Raw genomic sequence first — 26,325 nt, 5'->3', positions numbered from 1 at the left:
TGAATATGCCTTTTTACATGAGACTGTGGGTTCTTCCAAAGCGCTAGCTCCTTGTGTTTATTAGAAGGTCATGATGCAGTAATGGCTAAATTTTTGAATCCTAGAAATGTAGATATGGAAGGAAGATAACCTGTCATCAAGGCTGCTTCTCACTATGTAAAGAAATACTATTTATTTTCTAGCTTGCTGCCAGTATTATTTTAAATGCTCCAGTAATAGACACTGGATGATCTTTATGCTAAGGCTGAGGACTTGGTCTAAATGAGTATTTCTTTTCAGCATTGTAATAGGATTTTTATAGAGGGGCTGGAGGTTACTGTTCTCTACAAGGTATTTACAGGTGACAGATGTGATGGATTTTAAAATCTCCCCAAGGAAGCTGGGCTCCGTGCAAGCCTCTTAGCCCTAGTATGAAATCCTGCCTTTAGCTGACAGTGTGCAACCCAGCAGCACAGATTTATTGAGACATAAAGTGAAGAAAAATGTGTGATTTGCATTCCAGCAGTGCATTTTAATCACTCATTTGGAACTCTTTTTTTTTCCTTCAAATAAAAGGAAGAGAAAAACTCAATGGTTTGCCATCCTCATTGTATAATAATTAGACTCACCCAGGGGGCTATTTAAATAGACTGATAATGGGACCCGACTTCCCCACTTTCCTAAGAATCTGACTCAACTGGTTTGGGCTGAAGTCAGGTTTGTTTGTTCTTTTTTTTTTTTTTTTCAAACCCTCCAATGATTTTTTAAAAAATGTACACTTAAGCAGAGAACTGATGGTCGACTTTATTGCCTGTTAAGAAGAGCTAAAGAAATGAATCAATCTGATCTTTGTGTCTCATGTATATTTTATGTAAAACTAGTGTTTGAAGTAGGCAAGAACCCATATAGCTTTTTCTTCATTCCCGAATCTTCCTGGAAATTGTTGACTTTTCTGACCCATCCTGGGAACCTTCGCTGGGCAGTCTGGGTCCTTTCTTCCCCTTGACCACAGACCCAGCTCGACACTGACACTTTCCATCTTGTTGTGGTTCTGTGTGGTGAGGTCCTTCTCCTCCACCAGACAGAAAGCTCCTTATTATGTTTAAAAATGACCAGTGTCCCGTTAAGCACTTACGTGGTAGGCACTGTGTTCATCATGGAAGAGACGAATGTCCCTGTCCTCTTGGAGTAGAGAGCTGGAGAAGAGGAGACCCCAAGCAGTGTGGTAGGCGTTACAATAGAGGGGAGTGGTGTTTTTTCCAGGCGCAAAGCTTGAGCTCCCTATCTGGTCTGGGTAGAATGGGATATAGGACCAATAAATACACAGGTCTTTTAAATTCTAAATCCCTTTCTCTTGGCATGTGTTAGGCACCCAACAGACTTCAGTAAATACACAACTGAACACACGAATAAGAGAAGATAGAAGATAAGAGTTCCATTAACGAGTGTGTGCATGAGTATTTTGGAATGGAAGGGATATTAAGATACGTGCTTTTAAGTTTTCTGGAAGAAGGAAGCGGGGAGATAAAATGCTTTAAAACTCTTTTCTTCTCTCCATCCTTAAATTCTTTTTTTTTTTAAAAAGATATTTATTTATTTATTTACTTGAGAGAGAGCTAGAGAGAGAGAGAGAACATGAGCAGGGGGAGGGGCAGCAGGAGAAGCAGACTCCCTGCGGAGCTGGGAGCCCGATGTGGGGCTCGGTTCCAGAACCCTGGGATCATGACCTGAGCTGAAGGCAGAAGCTTAACTGACTGAACCATTGGGGCTACCTAATTTCTTAAATTCATGTAATATACTCGAGTAGTAATGCGGTCAGAAGTGACCTTCATTTATCTTCCACCTGCCTTCCCACCCTACCCCCGAGTGACTGACAACTCCTGTCTGCTCTGTTTTCTGGGGGCCTGGCTCCCCCAGCAGAAGCCACCTTGGGTAACGTGTCTTAGAGTTGGAGCCATGTCCTGCCTTTGAAATTCACTGCAGTGGAGGTTCCGTTTGAAAAACCGGGACGGGATATACCCCATGGTTTGATGCACGTTGTTTCTGGCAGCTTCCCTTAGAAAGGAACGGGTTTTGTTACGGTTTGGAGAGTCCCCGTGCTCAGGTCAGAACTCCCGTGAACCAGGACCTTGTGGTGAAATGCAAATGCTTTCATGTGAAGCCATAGTAACAAAAATTGTTCTGAGGCCTTTGGTATCTCTCTTGACAAGTCTGGATACTTTTTCTCTTCTTTCTTGTGTTCAACGCCCTCCTCCTTCAGGTTCTCAGCTTCTCCCTCTTTCCCTAGTGCTCTCTCTCTCTCTCCTCTCTCCCTCCCAGCCTCTCCCTCCCAATCTCTCCCTCCCAGTCTCCCTCCCGCTCCCAGTCTCTCTCTTCCCCTCTCTCCCTGTCTCATGCTCTCTTGCTTCTCCATTATAGATGAGGTCATTATGATTTGGAGCCAAGAGAAGTGCATTCCTGTAACTTTAAATCTCCCTACTCAATTTGCGACTTTTTTTTGGTTGTTGTAGAGGATGGTGATACTTTATAGTTGGAGGACAGCTTGCTTAATTGTGCTATTTTAGATGGCAAATGAGAGCTCACCAGAGGAATTTTGTCAATTTGCGAACAGGGCTTAGTGCTTCCAGACTTCCGTCCTCGCTTATTTCAAATGTGTCATTGCTCTTGAGTCCATTATGGGATGTGAAAAATGGTCTGAATTTGGTTAGGTTATGGGCCACTTGGTTAGCTCCCTGGGGCCTTGTAGTTTGGACACCCAGGTCCCCGCTGATGGACAGGGAAGCAGGGCTCGTTCTGGTAGCAGAGAGAGCAGCCTAGATCCTTTCCGGGCAGCGAGGCGGGGATCCTTTGAAGAATGGGTTTTCTGGTATTAGCTCTCTTATTAAGTCATGATGGAGAAGGGAAGAAGGGTGTAGAGAGGGGTGTGGGGCAGGGAGTGAGGAGAAGGAGATACAGAAATTAAGAAGATACCAACATCGAGGGATGATCTCACTGTTATCCCAAGACCACGTCTGCGGGGGGAACAGCAGGTATTTGTGACCGGAAAACTTGGGCATCCACTCGGCTTCTCTATCATCTTGGGTAAAACTCTTCCTTCTTCCTGGGTCACAGTCTTTTCAACTAAAAAAAGGGGGAGGTGTTAGCACCAAAGTTCTGTACTTCGGAGACTTTCTTCCAAGGAGGAGAGGAGACCTTTCCCTAGGTCCTTTCCTATAAGCAGATTTGAACCCCTGATCAGTCTTTTAACGGCCGAGAGCACTGACTTCCTCTGCCTTCTCGTGGCTGTACGGCTGTGGCTGAGTCACGCAGCCCCCCCGAGTCTCGGTTTCCTCCCCCATAGCGGGAGGGTGGTCGTACTTTTCTCCGGTCGCGGTGAGGGTTACGTGGAGAACGTGTCCTGTGCAGCGATATCAGCTGAACGACGAAGTACAGGAGAGCTGGGACCGTTGCTTCGTGCAGGTGTCCGTCCTCGCGTGATTCCTGAGGGAGTACGGAGCCGGGGACAGTGACACAGAATGAATACACTTTCCCACTTTTTGGCTTTGGCTCTTTGACTTCAGTCGTCTCCTGGTGCTCTAGGCAGACCAAGTAGCGAATTTCTTTTGTTTAGCCTAAAATCTAGAATCAGTGTCTCCTTTAGAAAGACGTGAGCACAAGAGGAAGAGGTCGGAACCCTGGCGTCCAGTTTGCCTCATCAGCGGGTGACGGGCGCAGCCTCCCTAGAAAGACTCCTACCCTTGTGGGAGCAAGTCCTGAGCTCCTTGCTCACCTGACTGAAAGTGTCCTTCCAGAGCCTAAAAAACGTCTTTGCATCTGGCCAGTGACTGACACCGTTCTTCCCCTTGAAGGGTAGGGATCCTGCACTTCCTTCCTTTCGAGAGTAACAGAGTAAACAACAAGTGGTAAGAGAACCTTTCAAGGGGCACCGAGCAAAACAAAATGGAAGATGCTTCTGTGAGCTTAAGAGCAGCCGTTCCACTCAGAAGTTTCTCCAGAGCAAAGGATTCCTTTAAACTTCGTGCAACGAACAGGAAGTCATTCTATTTGCAGGATACCCTGAGTAGTCCCTGCCAGGCCATCCCGAGAGCTTAGGTCCCGCCATCCTGAGATTATGTATTAGCATATCAGCAACACGCCTGCAGCAGTTTGCTAAGAACCGGAAAAACTCTTAGATAAGTTGGGGGAGACACTATGCAAGAATGTTTGTGGAGGCATTGTTTATAAGAGCTCTCTCTCTCTCACACACACACACACACACACACACACACACACACACACACACACACCTTAGAATACAACCTAAGTATCAAGAAGGGAATGGAGAAAGTGATAGGATCATGTACTAGGAAGGAGTGAACCAGAACTAGCCTATGGACATGGATGACTCTTGTACACTGTTGATCAAAATAGCAAGTTGCAACAAAACTGTACTTACGTGTTATGCTGTTTATATAAAATTTTAAAACAAGCAGAGCAATGCTGTTTATTGCTTAGGGATATTCGCATAAATATTAAAATACAGGGAAATGCATGGCATAGATAGATGCCCAGTTCTGGAGCAGCTGGTTACCTCCGAGAGCTGAGGCTGGGGCGAGCCGGAGGGGGATGTGTCCATGTTGCCAATATTTTGTTCCCAGGCTCCCTGGTAGATACATCCATGTGTGTTGGCTACACATTATACTTTGTTATATGTCGAGTATCTTATAGAAGTTTAAAAAAGCAATAATTAAAGCTGCGAGAGAATAGTCCCCAGTGAGACCGGCAAAGGGAATTTGGGGTCAGATGGATGGGGTGCACTGCAGGCCATTTTAAGGCTTGGCTTTCATTTAGGGATGAAGGGATCCTTGCTGAGAGATTTCAGGAAGGGTGGGGGTGATCCCCTTAACATTCCATTAACATTTGGAACATTGACTCCTGCTAGAGAGTAGAGATTGGATCCATGGAGAGTGGTGCAGTTAGGAGAAATTTGCTACAGCCTGAATGTTAGAGCACTTTCTCTTTAAAGTGCTGTCTTCTCCTGCTTCCAGAATGGTCTTCCTCCCTTGTTCTCTCCCTCTTCTCTGGACATGCCTCTCCATCCCTATCTCTAATTCCCTTTCTTCCTCTGGCTCCTTAGTGTTGCTGTTTCCCAGAATGTTTCTTTCTTTCTTTCTTTCTTTAAAATCTCTTTATTTATTTATTTTTTTAAATGTATATGTCTTAGCATTATTTATATTCCAACCTCAGTTGCCATCTCTATGCTTTTAATTCTCAAATTTATTTCTGCAACCCAGTCCTTCCTCCTGGCTCTCAACTGTCTACTGGATATTTTTTCCTTGACTGTCTCATAATTACACAAACTCCAGCATGTCCAAATGGAGTTATTCTCTTTTCCAGATGTGCCTTTTTCCTGCTGCCATTGGGGTCTTGGCTAACCATATTGTGATCTGTCCAGCTGTCTGATTTAGAAAACTGGGTACTCTTCTAGACTCTGCTCTCTGTCAACTTTCCTCTTTCACTGGTTTTCATGTGAGGCATTAAGGGTAAGGTTTTGGTGCTATGTGCTATGACATATTTAGGGACCCAGGAATGCTCAGTCACTGATGTGCTGGTCACTTCACTCCCTCCTATTCAGAAGATCTCAGTGATCTCACCCCCAGCAAGATAAGATGCCAACTTTAGAGTGTTGGATCCAAGGCCCGTGTTGATCTGGATTGTGTGGACTCTTCCTGCCTTCATCTGCTGCCATTTTCCTCTTTTCACCTTCTTTGCAGCTACACCAACCCACTTGAAATCCCTGAATGTGCCCTACTGTTTTAGGGCTCTGTGCCTTAGTGTATGCTGTTCCTTCTGCTTAGCATGCCTTTCCTTGCTGTGCTTGTCTGGTGAACTCTTGAAGTTTTGTAAGCCAGCGCATATAGCCCTTGTCTTGTCCTAATTCCTGGTTTACATTCCTGTTTATCCCCAGTAGACTCTGAACCTCTGAGGCACAGAGTGTGTCTCTTAAGGGTTTTTTGTTTCTGTTATTTTTATTTTTATTTGAGAGAGAGCGAGAGCAAGCGCATGTGTGAACGGCCAGAGGAGCCGAAGAAGAGGGACAGAGTCTTAAGCAGGCTCCATGCTCAGTGTGGAGCTGGACGTGGGGCTCGATCCCACTACCCTGAGATCATGCCCTGAGTTGAAATCAAGTCGGACACTTCACCGACCGAGCCACCCGGGCGCCCCTCGGATTTTCTCTTCTTGTCCTGACACATGGCAAAGACTCTTCCAGTATGTTCACTTAGGGTTGACTCACCCAGCAAGCTTCCCTTTTGTTTTTGGGCCCCTGGGCTAGGATTGTTTGAGTTAGTTGCAAATTACTGAAATAAACATTCCAGAGGGAAAAATACATTGTAAACTCTTCGAACAGATATTCTTTGTCTTCTGCTGCAGTTTTGGTATTTTCTACTTTGCTTCTGAGCAACTCTGGAAGGATTTATAGGAACATTTTGAACAAAAGTGGCGGTTCTCAGTCCTGTTTCCTGATCCTTCCAGGAGCTGTCTTTACTATCTCCTTTCAGTTTCTTTTTGGTCAGTCTTCAACTTTTCATTCACACTGCCTTCTGCTCATCTCCCAGATAAGCAGATTTAAACTTCCATGTTTCATGAGATGATAATAATAATAGATAATATAATAATAATTATATAATAATAAATAATAATAAACCTGTCTTCAAATGCTGTGTATTCTTCAAACTCTTTCCTTATTTCTGTTCTCCTTTTCATTATTAAAAAAAAAACAAAAACAAAAACAGTTATTTCTGCTTGATGCATTCAGTGGCTCATAATCTATGTACCCCACCCACTGGAATCTGACTTTGGGCATTCCCACTAGCCAAAAGCTTTCTTTGAAAGCGATGAGAAACTTCCGGCTTGCCAGTCCAACTCTGTCTCTTTAGCCATAAGGCCGCCCCTTCTCTCTGTAGTTTTTGATACTATCATATTGATGATCTCTTCCTTTTAAAAAAAGTGTTTCCACTTTTAGCTTCTGTATCACGGCATTCCCATAATTTCTAGTTTTTCTCTGACTCTTGGGTTTCACTGGAAAACTAGAGAAGTGTCTTATATTTGGAGGTACCATAAATTTGAGCGTATATGATAATTTCTTTATCCATTTACATTCATTCAACACATACTTAACTGAGGGACAGCAAAGCGCCAGGCCCTGGATGTGTAGTGGAGAGAAAACAGATGTGATCTAACGTTATGCAGTCCAGAGTTTCAACTTTGTTATCTGTTACTGGGTAACACATTGTCGCAGACTTTGTGACCTTTGTAAGACACAGGTGTTGGGGATCAGGCATCAGGGCGAGGTCTAGCTCTGCCCTTGGCTTAGGGGCCTCTCGCTAGGCTGCAGTCATGGTGTCTGCCAGGGCTGGCGACCCAGCTGCGGCCTCCAGCGGGGACAGATCTGCTTCTAAGCTCACGTGGACGTTAGCAAGTTTCCTTTCCTTGCCGACGGGTGGGCTGATGTTTCCAGTTCCTTGCTGGGGTTTGGCCAGAACGCACCTTCAGTTCCTTTCCACATGGGTCTTTCATGTTTCATGGGATCCAGCAGGGGAGAGAGTAGAGTTGACTTGCAAGATGGAAGTGGTGACCTTAGGAATGTGTTCATGGAAATGACATCCCATTACTTGTACTGTATTCCAGTGGTTAGAAGCAAGTCACAGGTCCTGCCCACACTCAGGAGGAGATCACACAGGGCAAAGCTACCAGGAAGCAGAGACTCCCTGGGGACCTTCTTAGAGTCCTCCTGTCACAAACCTCTTCCTGTTTTTCCTGGTATCTGCCCAGTCATTTATTCTACAAACCCTAACCCTAGGCAGCTCAGATGGTTGAACGTCCCACTCTTGGTTTTGGCTCAGGTCATTGTCTCAGGGTCATGGGATCGAGCCCCGTGGTGGGCTCTGTACTCAGCTCAGAGTCTGCTTGAGATTCTCTCTCCCTCTATCCCTCTCTACCCTGTGCTCGCTCGTTTTCACTCTCCCTGCCCTCTCAAATAAATAAATAAAATCTTAAAAAAAAAGAGAAAGAAACCCAGAGATCATTTTCAATACTTCCCCCTGAGGTTTCACAGGCTGCTGGGTTCTCTACATTCTGCCCCTGTGGCACCTTTCACACCGTCCTCTATTTTCCACTGACGGTGACGTGGTTTCGTTGGTTGTTAAGACGCTTCTTTCTTTAAATGCCAAAAGGCAGAGTCTGGGTCTTATTCTTCTCTGAATTCAAAGTGTCAGCCTCTAGCGTGATTCAGAGTCTTGGCTGCACACTGGAATAACCTGGGAAGCTTGGCGCATCATCCACTCCTGGGACCCCGATGCCTGGGACCCACTGCCTGAGAAAAGGATGCGGTCGGTCCATCCAGGCGCAGCTGAACATTGGCATTCACAGTCTCCATGATTCAGGGGTGCTGGGTGGCCCAGTCGGTTACTGTCGGACTCTTGATTTCCACTCAAGTCAGGATCTCAGGGTCGTGGGATCAAGCCCTGCATCAGGCTCTGCACTCAGTGGGGAGTCTGCTTGTGGGTCTCTCTCTGCGCCTCCCCCCACTCATGCCTGCATGTGTGCGATGCTCACTCTCTCTCTCTAAAATAAATAAGCAATAAAACCTTCGAAAAGTCTCCTTGATTCAAACCTGCAGGCAACCTTGAAAGCCATTGCTTCTTGAAGAAATCAAGTCTCCGGGAGAATGAAAGGTTGAGAAAGTGGTGAACACTTCATGCATGGGAAGAATTTAAAACTAGCGTCAATGTTTAAAAAAAAAGAAAAAATCACCCACATACTTTAAATGGTAGATGACATCACTTAGTAATCCAAACGATCTCTGTGTGGTCAGTGAAGACGGGGAATATGTTTTTTGGTGGGAATGAGGGGGAAAATCAGAAATGTAAAAGAGCAAAGATCGAGTCTCTCGAAATACAAAACTTTCGTTTTAGTGCATGTGAAGTAAGCAATGAAGTGAACTGAAGAACCACCTAGGATAATTAGAATATTTCTTCGTGTTGAGCCTCTGTGTGTGTGTGTGTGTGTAATAACTTAGTTGGGAGTTGTTCTGATTTTCTCCTTTATTTTCTAGGAATATCTTGAAGACAATTGCCCTGGGTCAGATGTTGTCCTTGTGCATATGCGGGACAGCCATCACCAGCCAGTTCCTGGCAGAAAAATACAAAGTGAACACCCCCATGCTCCAGAGCTTTATCAACTACTGCCTGCTGTTTCTCTTTTATACAGTGACGCTGGCGTTTCAGTCAGGTAGGTCAAATGTGAGGGTGACCTTTTCAACAAATTATCTTCGTAAAAATGTTTTGGCTTCTAGATATTAAAAAAAATAAAATGAGGTAAAAACCAAGAACAGGAAACTGTTCTTCATAGAAGTTATTAGATAAGTATGACACCCCTGAATGCTCTGAAAATTTATGGAGATTTAGGTATAATTCGGTGAAATTGTTGATTAAAACAGGTAGCGCCAAACTGTCCCAGTAGAAGTTGTCAAAATATAAAAAAGTGCTGGTGTGCCTGGCTGGCTTAGCGTGGGACTCTTGAGCCCCATATTGGGTGTAGAAATTACTTAAAAAAAATTAAAAAATTAAAATTAAAAAAAAAAACTGTAAATGCATTTAGAAGTTAGGTTTTGTTTTTTTCTCCCGTGGTTGGTATTTAAGAGACAATACTAAACAGCCCTTAAAAAGAGCCTCACTCTCCAAAATATATATTTCCAGTTAAGTGGAACACTGGTTGCAGGTACAAGAAGTCTGTGTCCTGAGGGAGACAAAGACAAGGAACTGGCAAGGAATTAACATCTTTATCGCTGGCTGGTTTTTTTTTGTTGTTGTTGTTGTTGTTGTTTTTTAAGGATTTATCATTCTTGGGGCCTCTGAGTGATTCATTTGTTAAGGGTCTGACTTGGGCTCAGGTCCTGATCCCAGAGTCCTGGGATCAAGTCCCGCATCGGGCTCCCTGCTCGGCGGGGAGTCTGCTTCTCCCTCTCCCTCTGCTGCTCCCCCTGCTTGTGTTCCCTCTCCCACTGTCTCTCTCTCTCTGTGTCAAATAAATAAATAAAATCTTAAAAAAATAATTTATCATTCTTTTTAAAAAGATTTCATTGTTTATTATAGAGAGAGATGGAGAGTGTGTGCGTGTAAGCAGGGGATGGGGCAGAGGGAGAGAATCTCAAGCAGACCCCCTGCTGAACGAGGAGCCCGATGCGGGGCTCTATCTCACAACCCTGAGATCACAACGTCAGCCGAAACCAAGCGTCCGAGGCTTGCCTGACTGAGCCACCCAGATGCCTGAGTGAAGTTGTTTTAGAATCATTGTAGAAATATGATTTGTAGCTAACGACACAGAAAATGGGCAAAGCGAGATTCTGGTGGACACTTTTGTGCCAGGCATCATTTTAATTGATTAACTCACTTTGGTGATGTGTCACCTCACTCCCAGTGAAGCACGTGGGGATTAGTGTTACCCCCACTTTGCAGATGAGGAAACTGAGGCATGCAGCACTTAGGTAACGGGCCATGAGTCATGTAGGTAGGAACTGGAGCCGGATTCCGACCCAGCTAGCCTGCCTCTGGGCCCATCCTCTTACAACCATTCCACACTGAGGGCTGCTAGTCATGACAGACATCCTTCCCACGAGAGGAGGGCATGGCTTTTAAAAATAAATGAAATGAGATGAAACTCAGAAACGTGAAGACGATGGGTAACCCATCAACTGATCAGGAGGGGCAATACTTCCATCTTCATCATTTTAAGGTGAATGATAAGTCACCAATGCATGGGCTCCTGGGTGGCTCAGTGGGTTAAAGCCTCTGCCTTCGGCTCAGGTCATGATTCCGGGGTCCTGGGATCCAGCCCCACATCGGGCTCTCTGCTCAGTGGGGAGTCTGCTTCCTCCTCTCTCTCTGCCTGCCTCTCTGCCTACTTGTGATCTCTGTCTGTCAAATAAAAAAAAAATTAAAAAAAGAATTCACCAATGCTTGTGAATCCTTACGTCATATGAACCTTAACATGCACAATGGTATTCCAGTGTCGGGATAAGTGACTTTTTTTTTTTTAAGATTTTATTTATTTATTTGAGAGAGAGAGCATGAAAGGAGAGAGGTCAGTGGGAGAAGCAGACTCCCTGCTGAGCAGGGAGCCCAATGCGGGACTCGATTCCAGGACTCCAGGATCATGACCCAAGCCAAAGGCAGACACCCAACCAGCTGAGCCATCCAGGTGCCCTAACTGACTTATTTTTGAAAGAAAGTGGAAACCAGTTGGGGGAGAGGGGAAAATGTCTTAAGGGGAAAGTTCCAAATTTGGCAAGAGCTTAGGAGTTGGAATTAGATGCATGGGTACATGGTCAATAGGGCTAGACTTTGCTCCTTTGTAGTATTGGCCTTTAGGGAGTCAGTGTGACTCGTAAGTACATCAATGAGGTCCCCTGTGGGATGGTGGGTGGGTGTCTGCCATGTCATCTTGAGAAGACTGACTTTGTGTTTTCAGGATATTCCTGCTAATTAGGTTTTAATAATAATCATTTGGCTATAATTCCCACTTGTAGGTTATTTTTACCATAAAGTCTTCTCATATACGTGCTAATTATATATCTCCTGTCTGCTAACTTCTCCAAAGAAGTGAATTGCCATTAATTTGAATAAGTAGAATTTGGGGGTAAAAGGTGTTTGTTCAGTGATGCCACCGAATCTTTTTTATGAACTTTCCACTGACTTAATTTTCTCTGGAAAGCACATCTCTTCCAAAAGAATGACCACATGCAGATGTTAAATAGCCATTGAATTCATAAGAAAACATTTGATTTTTTAGGATAACCTGTAGCTTGTCAGGAATGACAGCATTCAAACCCATACCTGGTTATTATATTTCTGTTACAGTAGGAAATGAAATTTAACCCCTTTTCTCCTACTTACTTTCTCTTTGGTGGTTTCTTTCTTTCTTTCTTTCTTTTTTTTTTAAGATTTTATTTATTTGACAGAGATCACAAGTAGGCAGAGAGGCAAAGAGAGAGGGGGGAAGCAGGCTCCCCGCTGAGGAGAGAGCCCGATGCGGGCCTTGATCCCAGGACCCTGAGATCATGACCTGAGCTGAAGGGAGAGGCTTTAACCCACTGAGCCACCCAGGTACCCCTCTCTGGTAGTTTCTTTAAACCCTTGGTCTATGCGGACATCTTAGCTTGGGTCTTGTAATAGAAGAAATCTAACAACTTGCTAAACTATCTTAGGCATTTTGGTTATGAATAATGGAAATTAGAAATGGCCACATTCAGGGCACCTGGGTGGCTCAGTTGTTGAGCGTTTGCCTTTGGCTTGGGTCATGATCCCAGTGTACTGGGATTGAGCCCCGCATCGGGCTCCCCACTTGGTGGGAAGCCTTCTTCTCCCTCTCCCATTCCCCCTGCTTGTGTTCCCTCTCTTGCTGTGTCTCTCTCTGTGAAATAAATAAATAAAATCTTTTTTTTTTTTTTAAAGGAGTGACCACATTCAAAAGACATTGTAAACCTTTACTTCGACTCTTTAGTCTTTAAATCGATGTGCATAACATCATTTTCAAGGCACATGTATCAACCCGGATTTCTTTCAACCAGGTAGCGATAACCTTTTATCCATCTTGAAGAGAAAATGGTGGAAGTACGTCCTGCTCGGGCTAGCAGATGTGGAAGCTAATTACCTGATCGTCAGAGCGTACCAGTACACCACTCTCACCAGTGTCCAGGTGAGGGCCCCTCCTCTGACCCATGTGGGTTTTTAAGCTTCAAGAGAAGAATCTGAACCCATATGTGCTAACCCAATTTTATGGAAAAGCCATTTCCTTGTAAAAAAACATAAACATAGTGGACGCTGTCTGTTTCTTCACGGAACATAGGTGCTAATGAGTAAAATTTCCCTGAATTAAAGAAAATGTATACAAGTTAATCAGTTCCCAAACTGCCAAAGCTGTTACGGAATTAAACAGTTGCTACCAAAATAGGCATAAATATTTAGTTGGCAATTGATGCTGTGCTGTTGACAAGAGTTCTTTTTTAAGTTTGCTTGAAGATGGCATATAAAGGGAATGTACTTTTGTGCCGCAGAAAAGTGAATATTTGCTAGGGAAGTAGATATTCGAGACAAAACTAGCCATTGGAGTCTTCAGAAGCAACCCTGTAGATATTTGGGGGTAGAGATTATGCACCTTGAGTAGCCAGAGGTAAAACTGATGTCCCTATTCCTTTTTTAGGTTTATTCTTGCTGCATTGAAGGAAAAATGTTCCTGCAGAGCAGTACTTTTTAGCTAGGTGTTGAGGAAGACTGATTCAGTTGTCTTGATGTTAGCGAACTCTGGGCTGTATCATGACAGTGAGTCACCCCTGCGAACAACTAAGGATTCCTGAAGGGAAGTGAGAGTGAGAGACTCCAATGCCAGGTTTAGTCTTCACAATTAATAAATTTGTAAGTTTTTTTTTTTAAGGTTTTTATTTATCTGAGAAGGAGAGTGAGAGACAAAGAGAACAGTAGCTGGGGTGAGGAGGAGGGGGAGAAGCAGACTCCCCACTGAGCAGGGAGCCTAATGTGGGGCTCGATCCCAGGACCCTGAGATCATGACCTGAGCTGAAGGCAGACCCTTCACTGGCTGATCCACCCAGGTGCCTCTAAATTTGTAATTTTCTGATGTATCAGTTTTCTACTGTATGAAACAGAGGTGTCCTTATCTCATCTCTGGAAAAATTAAAGTGTAATTAGACTTATTTTGCTTGGAAGATGTGAGGACTGATGAAAATTCAGTACTTTCCCAATGTGAATATACATTAAATGCTACCATTATCTGAATGCATCATATTAAATATTTTCTCTTCCGTAACATCGTGCTAATCATGCTAAGATTGGCTTCAGCAAACCTTTTGGTTTGGGGAAATTAGAGTTAAGACAGATATCACAGGAGGCATGTAGGAAAACCCAGCATTCATAAAAATTAAAGCCAAGAGGTAGGGATGCTTGGGTGGCTCAGTGAGTTAAGCGTCTGCCTTCGTCTCAGGTCATAATTCAAGGGTCCTGGGATCAAGCCCCCACATCGGGCTCTCTGCTCAGCGGGCTCTCTGCTCTCTCTGCTGTTCCTCCTGCTTGTGATCTCTCTCTCTCTCTCTCTGACAAATAAATAAATAAAATCTTAAAAAAAAAACAAAAACTGTTAAAACCAAGAGTTACCTAAAGGATCAAGTTGCTCACAAATAGGGTTACCTGTGCTTTTAGCTCTGGGTAATAAGCATACACTTAAATAGAAGATGGCATTTCCTAGTCACATCTACCCTCCTCGTACACAATTACTTGATTATAATTTCCAGGAACTCTGGATGACCGATAATGACCAGTTTTGACTTGGTACAAGGTCTAAACTCAGCTAAGCAAAAACCCTAACAGTTGGGTCTCTGACTGAGTTTCATGCTTTAGATTATTGAAAATAGTTTCTTCCATTCTAGCCTCTTAGAAAAACAAGCATTTGGTCGTCACAAGTTACGTGCTCTGGTCCTCTCAAGGAGTCCATGACCAAAAGGCCATCTGGCAGGCACAGCTCCCTGCTGAGGTGGTTCGGACTGTCCCTGGGGCTCTTCCAGATGATTCTCTACTTGAGTAAATCTGCAGTTTGGGGAGAAGGATGGAAGTTGGGCTCTGGGGGTCTCTGAACCTCCTCCTTAAGGATTCCTTCGCAGATGCTGGAGTGGCGACCATGGACCGAGTGGTTTATGGGAGGCTTACATCATGCCTGTGGGCACCCTGTGGGCTAAGTTTCTGCCCCTGTGTCCTCCCGCTTTACCACTGTTCCTTCTTTTCCCCCTCTGTTCCTTCCCCACCCACGGCCAGCTTCTCCTCCGTTGGGCTGCTCTGTTCTTCCTAGAACACAGTGCTGTTTGACACCCCTGTCCTCCATTCTCTAAGGCCTCCTTCTATCTCACTTTGTCCTTTCTGCTCCATGTCTAATAAAGTATTTCTAACAAAGTCTAACTCAGTTTTGTGTCTGTGCCTCCCTCCGCTGGCTGTCTGACTTTATACCTTGCGGACTGTGGCTGGACAATTATTATTTTTTAAAATTTATTTACTTGACAGACACAGTGAGAGAGGGAACACAAGCAGAGGGAGTGGGAGAGAGAGAAGTAGGCTTCCTGCCGAGCAGGGAGCCCAACGTGAGGCTTGATCCTAGGACCCTGGGATCATGACCTGAGCCAAAGGCAGCTGCTTAACTGAGCCACCCAGGGGCCCCAATAATTTTTAAAGATTAAGTTAAATAGGGAGGCTCTTGAGACTGAACTCATCAAGGAGAAGACAGCCATCACCAAGAGTATGTAAGAAGGAGAGTCCATGTAGGTAGATGGCCCGGTGTGCTAGAGAGCAGATGAGAAATGGAACTTTTGAACCTGTGAGATCATCTGGTCTGATCTCTTCATTTCCGGTTGTGACGCCAAGGAGGACTGGCCAGGGAGCACGGCGTGGGCAGGTCCCTTAGATGGCCACTCACGGCCCACCCCAAATTGTTGAAAAGAGAGCACATTTCTTTTTAAGATTTTATTTATTTATTTATTTGACAGAGAGGGATTGAGAGAGCACAAACAAGGGAGCGGTAAGCAGAGGCAGAGAGAGAAGCAGGCTCCCCGCTGAGCAGGGAGCCCCACTCGGGGCTGGATCCCAGGACCCTGAGATCATGACCTGAGCTGAAGGCAGAGGCTTCACCGATGGAGCCCCCCCAGGCGCCCCCAGAATAGAATAAACTTAAGTTCAATTTTAAGACACAATTTAAGGATAGGGAGTCTCCTGTGAGACTTCAGAGAGGGATCTTTTTTTATTTTTTTTTTTACTTTTTTTTGTTTAAGGAACATCGTTTAGACTTTGTTAAGTCATTATGGCTGGATTGTGCTGGCGTCTTCTGGGACAGGCTGTTATCGTTTGCATTGTTTAATGGTTTGTTATTCAGGCTGCCTCCGTAAAGCACTTAGGGGATTGGAGCTCTGCAGCTGGAATAAATAACAAGGCGAGGTGCCCGTTCCCGCACCAGGCGCCCCGGCCTCCAGGACTGACACCACAGCAAAAGGCAGTCAGTCAGCAGCCGGGGATGGGCTGGACGAGGCTGCGGGAGATTTAGGGCCTTGTCCAAAAGGAGACAGACACAGAGGGAATCCAAGTCAAGGTTAAAAAAAAAAAAACAAAACAAAAAAAACAGGAGGAACGGTAAAGCAGGTTTGGGACTATTATTAGCATACGGAATATATTTTATCCTTGAATGTACTTCACATGATTTGTGAATTCAAGAATGGAGGGAATAAAATCTCCATTCCCCCCCCTTAATCTTACAAGTGATTTTGAATTTGCTGTGATTTTTGGCATTGCCGTAGTCTGGCCATATTATTAGGCGTGGAGAGGGTTTTTCTGGACCCGTGATCATTGGGTGATGGAGGAATATCGATTTGCTGTGAGCTCTGGTGGGGTTGGCCACTCTGTCAGGGAGATGGTGTCTTGGGCTTTCTGAGAGTCTCCTGTACCTCTCGGTGGCTCTTAGCCCAACAGCAGTTAAATACCTGCTTGTGTGACTATTTCTTCTGTGTCTGTCTAGCCTTCTGTCTGCTCCTGAGGGCTTGGGCTGTGTCTCTCTCGTTCTCTGCACTCCAGCTCCTCTCCTAAGGTCTCCCCGACCTGAGCTGCAGAAGTACTGGTCGAGTGAGGGAGGGCAGGTCTGCCTGCTGGACTGGGGGAGAAACACGCGCTGGAGGGTAGAGATACAACACAGTCTATGAGACAGAATCCCTGGGGTCAGCCACTGGTTCTCCCGCTTCCAGCTGTGGGATTCGGAGCACCTCATTTAACCCAACTGCGCCTTGGTTTTCCTCATGTGTAAAATGGGGACCGTGGTTTCAGTCTCACAGGGCTGTGAAGATACAATGAGTCCATCCAGGGGAAGGTAAACCCGGGTAATCCCGGTAGATCGCCGTCGAGACATACCGGACGGGCAGGAATAAAGGCAGGCTCCGAGCACGAGTCACCCATGTTTTAGCTGGACAGAAGGCTCACGCTGTTTGTGTCTCCTTCCTTGCAGCTCTTGGACTGCTTTGGGATCCCTGTGTTGATGGCTCTCTCATGGTTTATTCTTTACGCAAGATACAGAGCGACCCACTTCATCGCCGTGGCTGTCTGTCTGTTGGGTGTGGGGACGATGGTCGGTGCAGACATCCTGGCGGGGAGGGAGGACAATTCAGGTGAGGCTGCAGTCCTTCTGCTTCGGTCACAGAAAACAGTGTTGCTTGTGTTTTCGCTTCCGTATTGCAAAGCTCTACGGGAAAAGACGGAAGACATGTCTTGCTTAAACTGTCTTTTCAGTTTTATTTTCACATTTACTGGCGTCTGCTGTCGGGATACGGTCCACCAAGCATGCTTTGCATTCCTGCCCGCCCATCGTCCGTGCTCCTTTTTGTCACACTAAATAGTTTTGTTTTGTCTCATGAGAGAGAAGTTTCTTTAAATATTTGCAATAATCCTCTTTTGGCTCATCCATTTGGATTAGTTACTGGAAAGCCTACTGTAGGGGCGCCTGGGTGGCTCAGTGGGTTAAGCCTCTGCCTTTGGCTCAGGTCATCTCAGGGTCCTGGGATTGAGCCCCGCATCGGGCTCTCTGCTCCGCAAGGAGCCTGCTTCCCCCTCTCTCTGCCTGCCTCTCTGCCTACTTGTGATCTCTGTCTGTCAAATAAATAAAATCTTTAAAAAAAAGAAAGAAAGAAAGAAAAAGAAATCCTACTGTAGATTCATGGCTCTTTATCAGAAGGAAGCTTCTGTCCACTGGGTGACTGACCTCTTTCCAGTCGCTCCGTGAATGAGAACACTTGGACTTCCTTCGGGTCAAAGTTCGGATGATGCTATAAAATCTAAATATGGTGTCTGAGTCTACCTAGTCTACAAGTGACTTCACGGTGTCCTTGGATTGAGAGAAGACGACCTTGACTACCTAGCTTCCTTCCCTGTAGCTTTAGTTAATTCCCTTCCCTGAATTCTATTAATTTCTTTGTCATAGAATCATTTCCTAAGGCCTTAACATTATCCGTCTTCCAGTCACGTCATCTCCCGAGGGGTCAGAATATGAAAAATCACGGCAGAATTATGCCAGAAAGTGAGAGGAGTAAGAGTCTTTAAACTCCTAGAAACCAGGGTCTCCCCTTCTGTAAAATCTTATTCAAATGGATGTGAACCAGATCAACTCCTAGAACCAGGCGAGAAGGGTCCCCTCTCTTATCGCTGTGTACCTTTTTGTGTCTTGTCTTCCTGTAGGCAGTAACGTCCTGATTGGTGACATCTTGGTCCTTCTAGGCGCTTCCCTCTATGCTGTGTCTAACGTGTGTGAAGAGTACGTTGTGAAGAAGCTGAGCAGACAGGAGTTTTTAGGGATGGTGGGCTTATTCGGAACAGTGATCAGCGGCATACAGCTGTAAGAGTCTAAAGTCTCCCTTCAAAACAAAATAAGCCCATCTGTGGTACACGAGTCCTTTCCAGCTACCGACATTCATTGTGGTTTGGCCCAGATTCCCACGTGAAATCAGCAGCTGGCTAACGATTAGAAGATTCTTGAAATATCGAGAATCACACCTTGTTTTCTTACGTGCTTGTGAGGCTTAGGATTTCTGCTTATGGTGTGGTACAGGCAGTCCCAGTACAGACTTTTTTTTTCAGTTATTAACAGAAGATATTAACTCCCTGTTCAAATGGAAAGCATAATCTCATGCTGGGTGCTATTTGAAAAGTGCCTCGAAGGGCCTTGAGCATGTTTGTGGGCTCCTTTGTTTTTATTCGTTGTCATTTATCTTAAAGATACTTATTTTTATACACTAAGAAAAATTTAAAACTCAACATAATTCCTCACCTTAGCTGGAGTAGAGCACCTAAAATGCCTATAAGCTAGTGACAATGAGTGTGTGGTTCTCTCTGGTTTTGCTCTCAGGTTGATCGTGGAATATAAGGATATCGCCGGCATTCCGTGGGACTGGAAGATCGGTATGTACATACGTGGTCTTCCTCTGAGTCAGTAGCCTTTCCTCTTGAGTGACAAAAGTACACGTCGAGAAATAAATACTTCATTTACGTAATATTAAACCATTTCTGTAAAATCATAGAGCAGTGTGGTACTCAGAGGTCTCCAGCGTTTTACATCGAGTTTTCCCTGAGAACTCGTAAATAAACCTTCACAGGAGTTAATTCTTAATCTTTACCCCCAGGAAGAGCTTTTCTTTACCAGGAATTCTGAACAAGACCAACTGACCTTTGGTCACACTCACTTTGCGTTAGGTCTGCGTCGCGAGTCCTCAAACCTCGTTTGAAGGTTGTCTGCTCCATGTAATTCGTGAAACATTAACCCCCATACTCTGACAGCGTGGAATCACCCATCGCCTTCCGTATGACTCTCACCTGACGTTCCTGGGCATCTGCACAAACAAACAATGTAGCAAACAGTGAGGGAACGGTTAGGAAGGACTCCTCCAGCCTTATTTAATGACGGGTGGAAGGAAGTTAGAAACGGTCCGTGAAATGTCATGAAGTTTGTAGGCTGTGCTTACATAATTTGATTCAGTTAAAGAACTTGGCTTGTGAGAGTGTGAGCGAGTGTGCGTGAATGTGAGTGAGTGTGAGTGGGGGTGTGTTGAGTCTGGGGATGGGATTGAAGGAGTGGTTGCAAAGCTGAGCGGTCACTAGCTGTGCCCTGAAGAGGATGGTTATACCGTGCTTTTGGAGAGCGCTGAATTTAGTGATGTGAGCACAAGGTAATGAGCATAAGCTGCCTTTGGTGACTAAAAATGCTTTATTCTGAATCCAGTGACACGAATCATGTCCAACCATTGAACCACATAAAAGCAAACGAAAGACAATGGTGATTTTTCTTGATAGTGATTCTGCTTTTATTGACCTTTTATCACAGCATCACGCTCTCTGGGGTGGGCGGTTGGGGCCAGTGATGAGAGCTGCTGAACCATTCACACCATGAGCAAGTCCCCACGGACTTCACCATCGAACACTTTGTTGTGATTTTGAAGTCCTTCCTCGGCGTTGTATCTTGTTATTATTATGACTATTTTTTTTCCCTGAGGGCTTTCTGTACCTCATTTGCAATGCTGAGCGTTAGCAAGTGGCTCTGTAGAGAGTTTGTGGAAGGGTCAGGGAATTGTAGATGGCAGCCAAGCCTTAAAAGGGTCTTTGCCTTCTGATTTCTTCCTGTAATGTTAGCTGTTACACTTTGCTTTTTCTGCAGCTCTGCTGTTTGTGGCGTTTGCCCTCTCTATGTTTTGCCTGTACAGCTTCATGCCACTAGTGATTAAAGTCACCAGTGCCACCTCTGTGAACTTGGGCATCCTGACGGCCGACCTCTACAGTCTTTTCTTTGGACTCTTTCTGTTTGGCTATAAGGTAAGCAAATAGATCGTGTTCAAATAGGAACACTTGCTTGGCCTAAAAGAAGCTGTGGGTGTCTTTACTGTTTTAGATCCACAAATAAAGCCTCATCTTTTTGGGCAACAATCTCATTGGACGATCTGGACTCCACGCAAATAGAATCATGTTCATAATATAATAAGAGTTTTGATGTTATAGACTTCTGAAAGGGTCTTGGGTACCTTCAAGGTCTTGGGAGTGCATTTTGAGAACTGCTACCTTGGAAATCTGTCTTTCTTGAGTATACCTTCAGTAAATGCTTGTCGATGAGCTTGCTATCCCAGTTATTTGAACAAATACCGAGAATGTTGGCTGTTGCTTGATACTTTTAGTTTCATTTGGGGGCAGCAAATACATTTCTTTGTCCTTGTAGAATTTTATACCCAGGCAGAAATTGCTTGGCACTGTTTTACACTATTCCCAGGAATTGGCTATGAACTCACAGCGCCTCGTTCAGTGGGTTCTCAGAAATTTCTGCTTAAGAAACATAAACCATTTGCCTTACATATGAAAGGAACTCGGGGTTATCTTTACAAACTTGGTGGTTAAGGTGTTCCTGAACTTAGACTGAAAGAGTATTTGTAACTTTTTGTTGCATCATTAAAAAATAACAAATGTCAGAGTGAATCAGAGAAGTGACCTGACAGCCCTAGATTTTTAAAAATTTATTATTATTATTATTTTAAAGATTTTATTTATTTATTTGACAGACAGAGATCACAGGTAGGCAGAGAGAGAGAGAGAGAGAGAGAGGAGGAAGCAGGTTCTCCACTGAGTGGAGAGCCCAACGCGGGCTTGATCCCAGGACCCTGAGATCATGACCCAAGCCGAGGCAGAGGCTTTAACCCACTGCGCCACCCAGGCGCCCCTATTATTATTTTTTTTTAATGAGAACAGTTGCCAAGGGCTACAAAATGAGCCTTAAAAGTGAGCTGTGGTGGGGCGCCTGGGTGGCTCAGTGGGTTAAAGCCTCTGCCTTCGGCTCAGGTCATGATCTCAGGGTCCTGGGATCGAGCCCCGCATCGGGCTCTCTGCTCAGCAGGAAGCCTGCTTCCTCCTCTCTCTCTCTGTCTGGTCTCTGTCCACTTGTGATTTCTGTCTGTCAAATAAATAAGTGGAATCTTAAAAAAAAAAAAAAAAAAGTGAGCTGTGGTGCTGTGCTTGCATTTCACATGGCTGCCACCAGGAGGCGATGTTGTTTCTATTCTGCAGTTAAGCTTAATGGTTATAGGTTATCTATGTAAAGTAGGACCCCACTCACCTGTGCGTTTTTCTTTTTAAACTAAATATATTGATTTAGCTTTAGTAGTTTAATTTCTTCTAAGTAAATACTATCCTAGCGGGAAGGAGGAAGTAAGGTTAAAGAAAGAAAAGCTTTTAAAATACACCTGCCACTACCTGTTATAAGCTTTTTTCCTGTAGATATTTGCTCTTTAACTGCTCTTAACTTGAACATGAAAAAGCTTTTTGTATTTCATTTTTTTGACCATATAACTTTAAACCATTATTCTCAAAATTAGAGCATGCAAACGTTAAATTCCTTCTCCGTTCTTTTGCTTTATGTTTCTTTGTCTCTGCATGTCTCTTAACCCAGATCAGATTTGATTGTTTTTGTTCAAAGGCCATTTCAAGACTTGTAGAGCAAAGAGTGGGTCTGCTGTGATCTTCAGAGTAAATTATAGAGGTGGGAAACCATTCAGAGCTTAAAGAAGATACCTAGCACTTAAAAAAAGTTATTTAAAGATTTTATTTATTTATTCATGAGAGGTAGAGAGAGACAGAGGGAGAAGCCAACTCCCCATGGAGCAGGAAGCCCGACATGGGACTTGATTGTAGGACCCCGAGAGATCATGACCTGAGCTGAAGGCAAATTCTTTTTTTTTTTTTTTTTTTTTTTAAGATTTTATTTATTTATTTGACAGAGAGAGAGATCACAAGCAGGCAGAGAGGCAGGCAGAGAGAGAGGAGGAAGCAGGCTCCCTGCTGAGCAGAGAGCCCGATGCGGGGCTCGATCCCAGGACCCTGAGATCATGACCTGAGCCGAAGGCAGTGGCTTAACCCACTGAGCCACCCAGGCGCCCCTGAAGGCAAATTCTTAACCTACTGAGCCACCCAGGTGTGCAATACCTAGCATTTTAGAAGCAGTTTTTAAAGGCAGTTATAAGTCCAGTATACCACCAATTCTTAAAATTTTAATTTCTAAAATAACCTTGGCTCTGATTTTTAAAATCCACAGTTGAAAAGTTTAAAAATTTCTGCACTCCTCAGTGTCAGACTCTGCCTCTTCTGGAATTGATCTTGAGTAAATACTTACTGACCAGAGTAGCCACAAGAAATTTCCAGTATAGATCCTGACACAAACAGTAGAATTAAAAAAAAAAAAAGAAAAAAAAAAAAAAGAAAAAAGAAAAGAAAAAAAAAGAATGAGAAGAAGGAAGATAAAGGCTAGAGCCTCTAATTCAGGAGACTTCCCTCATTCCCTCAGAGTCTCTCCCTTCTAAGGGAAATGACTCCATTTAATCACCTGGTTCTTAAGAGGATCCAACCATTTAAAACCACCAAACCAAACAGGACATGTTTTGAACAAGTTATGTTCCCTACAGGTAACAGTAAACCTTTTATAGGAGGGCATAGATACCGACTTCATAATACTGACTTTGAAAGTTAAGGGTAATCTAAATAGGTTTAATTTTCCCTAATAGTCTCTGAATCTTCTTTTTCCCCAACAAATATTTATTAAATGCCAGCTGTGTTTGGCCATGCTTGTGAGGACCATGCTTGGTTTGGATCCAAGAACTAAAGCCAGGTTTGGGTGTCAAGCCAAGCTTGACTTGCGTCATTATCATTGACTCTGCACTGAATCTGGTGAAGGCTTTCCTCCTTTGGGGAAGGCTGTGGCTCTTCCATTCCTTAAAGATATCTAAAGGCTTAAGGTTAAGAAGTGATTGAGCATTTTTAGAAAATAAACGTGCAGAAGCCAGTGGTGACTCAGAGAAGCCCGGAGATGACCAGGACTGTACATAATACTCATTTCAAAACTCTATTAGTTCCTCCTGCTACTTTTTGGAGTGTATCTTGTTCTTTCTCCTCTCTCCCCCTCTTCTCTCCTTTCCCAGTCTGTTATGTTTTCTTATCGTTTTTCTTTATCACCTTCTTATTAGAACTCTTTTTAGGCATTAGAACTCTTTGGGGGCATACTTTGAAATCTTAAGTGAATTAAACATTTGTTGGGTTGAATAAAATAGCATGCTCCATTCTTTTTTTTTTAATTAAGATTTTATTTATTTATCTGAGAGAGCACAAGTGGTAGGGAGGGTAGAGGGAGAGTGAGACTCCCTACTGAGTGGGGAGCCTAAAGCGGGGCTCAACCCCATAACCCCAAGATCATGACCTGAGCAGAAGTCAGAGGCTTAACCGACTGAGCCACCAAGCACCCCCAGCATCCTCCGTTCTTAACTTTGAAATCAGGTTATCAGGACCACTCATAAATTTGAGTGGTCATAAATTTGCTCATAGAATTTGCTCATAAATTTGCTCATAAAATTGCTTGTACCAAGAAAAAAAAAATGATCCTGGGCGTTTAATTGCACATTAATTATGTTACATAGTTTCCTTAATTTTTATTACATCATCCTTGGTCAGTCTTCAGCTCCTCTCTTTCTTTCTTTGATCTTTCATGCTGTTAAAAACAATTATTAATTTCCTTAATACTTGAACTTTTGTCTGGATCCTCCATTCAAATAAGAGCAAATATGCAAAGTGCATATTATTATTTATTCAAACTTTGGGGGTATGTCAGAAGGCCGTTTTTCAGTAATAATAAACAGTGAATTAGTGTTTTTGTCTTCACTGCATTTTATTCTGGGTGTTTGTTTTCCTAACAGAGGGGGTGGGTTGGAGAAGGTCACCAGAAACTCTGTCCATCCTTGTGGTGTGTTTGTCAAAATGGGCTCTGGCTGCAGTTGGTCCTTCTGGAAGCCCGGACGGTGGGAGGCTCACCCACAAGGCTCCGCGCCCTGGGCTTGTCCGACTGCACTTCACACCAGTGACCTCTTGGGGTTTGAGACTTTTCCAAAAAATGATGTTCTTCCAGCTCTAAAAATCTTACCTGCTCGGTCCACCATAAATCTGATTGTGTTACCCTTGTCTACCGAAAGAAGATAATTTATTAAATTGTAACAAGCTGGATTTTATCGCATTCGCATGCACGAAGGGTTGTGGAGAACTTTTCTTCTCTGTTCGCCCACATTTAATCCTGGGTCCTGTGTTTCTCTGTTTCATAGCCACATTACAAGCAGGGCTTAGGGTCTGAGATTGGCTCTCTCCTGGTGTCCGGGCTGACCTCTGATGGTCTGCACTGAGTGGGGCTGGTTGCAGGGTGGAGGTCCAGCTGGGCGTAGCACAGAGAAAGGCAGAAGTTCCGTTTCCTAGAGATGCAGGGATCGGCTGATGGGGCAGGTGATGCCCGAGACCGTGTCTTCACGCGCGCGTGCACCGGAGGGTTTGGGGGTGTCGGCGTCTCCTTAGGCAGCTTCCAGAAACAAAGGTCACGAGAACGCGTGGTTGGCCCAAGGCAGCAGCCGGCCTGCATTTGCCAGAGACCACAGCCCCCCGCCTGTTCTCCTCCTAGTTCTCCGGGCTCTACATCCTGTCCTTCACCGTCATCATGGTGGGCTTCGTGCTGTACTGCTCCACCCCGACGCGCACGGCCGAGCCGGCGGACAGCGACGTGCCGCCAGTCACCAGCATCGGCATCGACAACCTGGGGCTGAAGTTGGAGGAGAACCTGCCGGAGACCCACTCCGCCGCCTTGTAGCTGGAGAGGAAGGAGCCGAGCGTGGGCACCCGAGGCTTCCTGGGAAACCGGGGGCCGTCGCTGGGAGGCGGCAGAGCCTGCTAGGGGCAGAGGGGACTCTTGGAAAATTATTGGGGGGGCGAGCCCTGCGACATTGGATTGGAGCCAGTGGTTAGATTTTACAAAGGAATAGAAAATAATGCATCAAAACTAGAAATCCGAAAATAGAGCAGAAGCTGAGGTGGGTAGGATCATGTGTCTGTGGGTTTGGGGACCAATGCCAGGTCGTGCCAGGGAGACAGGGTGCGCGCCATGCTGGGGTCTTGGAGGCACCCGAGGGAAAGCCTGGTGGGGCCAATACCCAGGCGTGATCCAGCCTCAGGGCGCAGCCGCAAGCGGGCTGTCCTGGCGGGAGTGGGGGCAGTCCAGGCCGGTTTGGGACGGGGAGAAGCCTTCCACAGTTGGAGGCCTCTGGGTGTTTTGTCTTGCTGAGGTCATCCTCGTCTGCAAGCCCTGTGGCCCACCATGGGGTCTGATGATTGATTGCATATGGCAGCAACGGGGTTGGGGTAGCCCTTGAGAAAGACTGGGATACCAGTGTGAGCACCATCCAGGCAGGAAAGAGGGGTGGTGCGGTAGACTTGGGGACCCTCTGTCCGTTGTTTGAAGAGGACAGTGCATGGCTTCTCACCGAGGATTTGTAAGGTGCCGTGAAATTTTTACAATACTTCTTCAATTCACAGTGTGAATGTGTAGCATCTTCATGATTATCCACGACCATGCTGCCACTTTGCAAAAACTGTAAACTCTACATAAACTTTTTTTTTAATGTAATAAAGAAATTGAGGGCAACTGTTCATGTGATTAAAAGATTTTGATTTCATGGCAATACATTCATTGTGTGGTTTCTTTGATGAACCCATTCCCCTTCTGGATTTTTAAATGACTTAATATAGTCAACATGTCTTCCTGTCCAGCTTCTCAGAATCATGTCTTCGGTGAGCTGTGGCAGACCTACCTGGGGTTATATTGGGATGGAGGGGAAGTCAGAGGGAGCCCACAGATCATTTGCTGGAAGAAACTTTTTAAAATTCTGAATTC

General features: G+C 44.8%; 1 protein-coding gene across 4 annotated transcripts in view; it reads left to right on the top strand.

The window, feature by feature from the left end:
• Positions 1–26,113, top strand: part of SLC35F2 (solute carrier family 35 member F2) — a 49,192-nt gene extending 23,079 nt beyond the window's left edge. For 3 of the 4 annotated variants that reach the window (XM_047691745.1, XM_047691748.1, XM_047691747.1), the window contains exons 2-8: positions 9,074–9,249; positions 12,587–12,714; positions 17,059–17,218; positions 18,282–18,438; positions 18,949–19,001; positions 20,251–20,405; positions 25,060–26,113. In XM_047691745.1, coding sequence (XP_047547701.1) covers positions 9,074–9,249; positions 12,587–12,714; positions 17,059–17,218; positions 18,282–18,438; positions 18,949–19,001; positions 20,251–20,405; positions 25,060–25,245 — 1,015 coding nt within the window. In that variant the 3' untranslated portion in view covers positions 25,246–26,113. The remainder of the gene's footprint in view (positions 1–9,073; positions 9,250–12,586; positions 12,715–17,058; positions 17,219–18,281; positions 18,439–18,948; positions 19,002–20,250; positions 20,406–25,059) is intronic. The other variant, XM_047691746.1, reaches the window with a different exon arrangement.
• The last annotated feature ends 212 nt before the right edge of the window (positions 26,114–26,325 follow it).

Source organism: Lutra lutra, chromosome 10, assembly GCF_902655055.1.
Source record: "Lutra lutra chromosome 10, mLutLut1.2, whole genome shotgun sequence".
Taxonomy (NCBI): domain Eukaryota; kingdom Metazoa; phylum Chordata; class Mammalia; order Carnivora; family Mustelidae; genus Lutra; species Lutra lutra.
The sequence above is the reverse complement of the archived record's forward strand: the minus strand, read 5'-3'. Positions and strand labels throughout refer to the sequence as shown.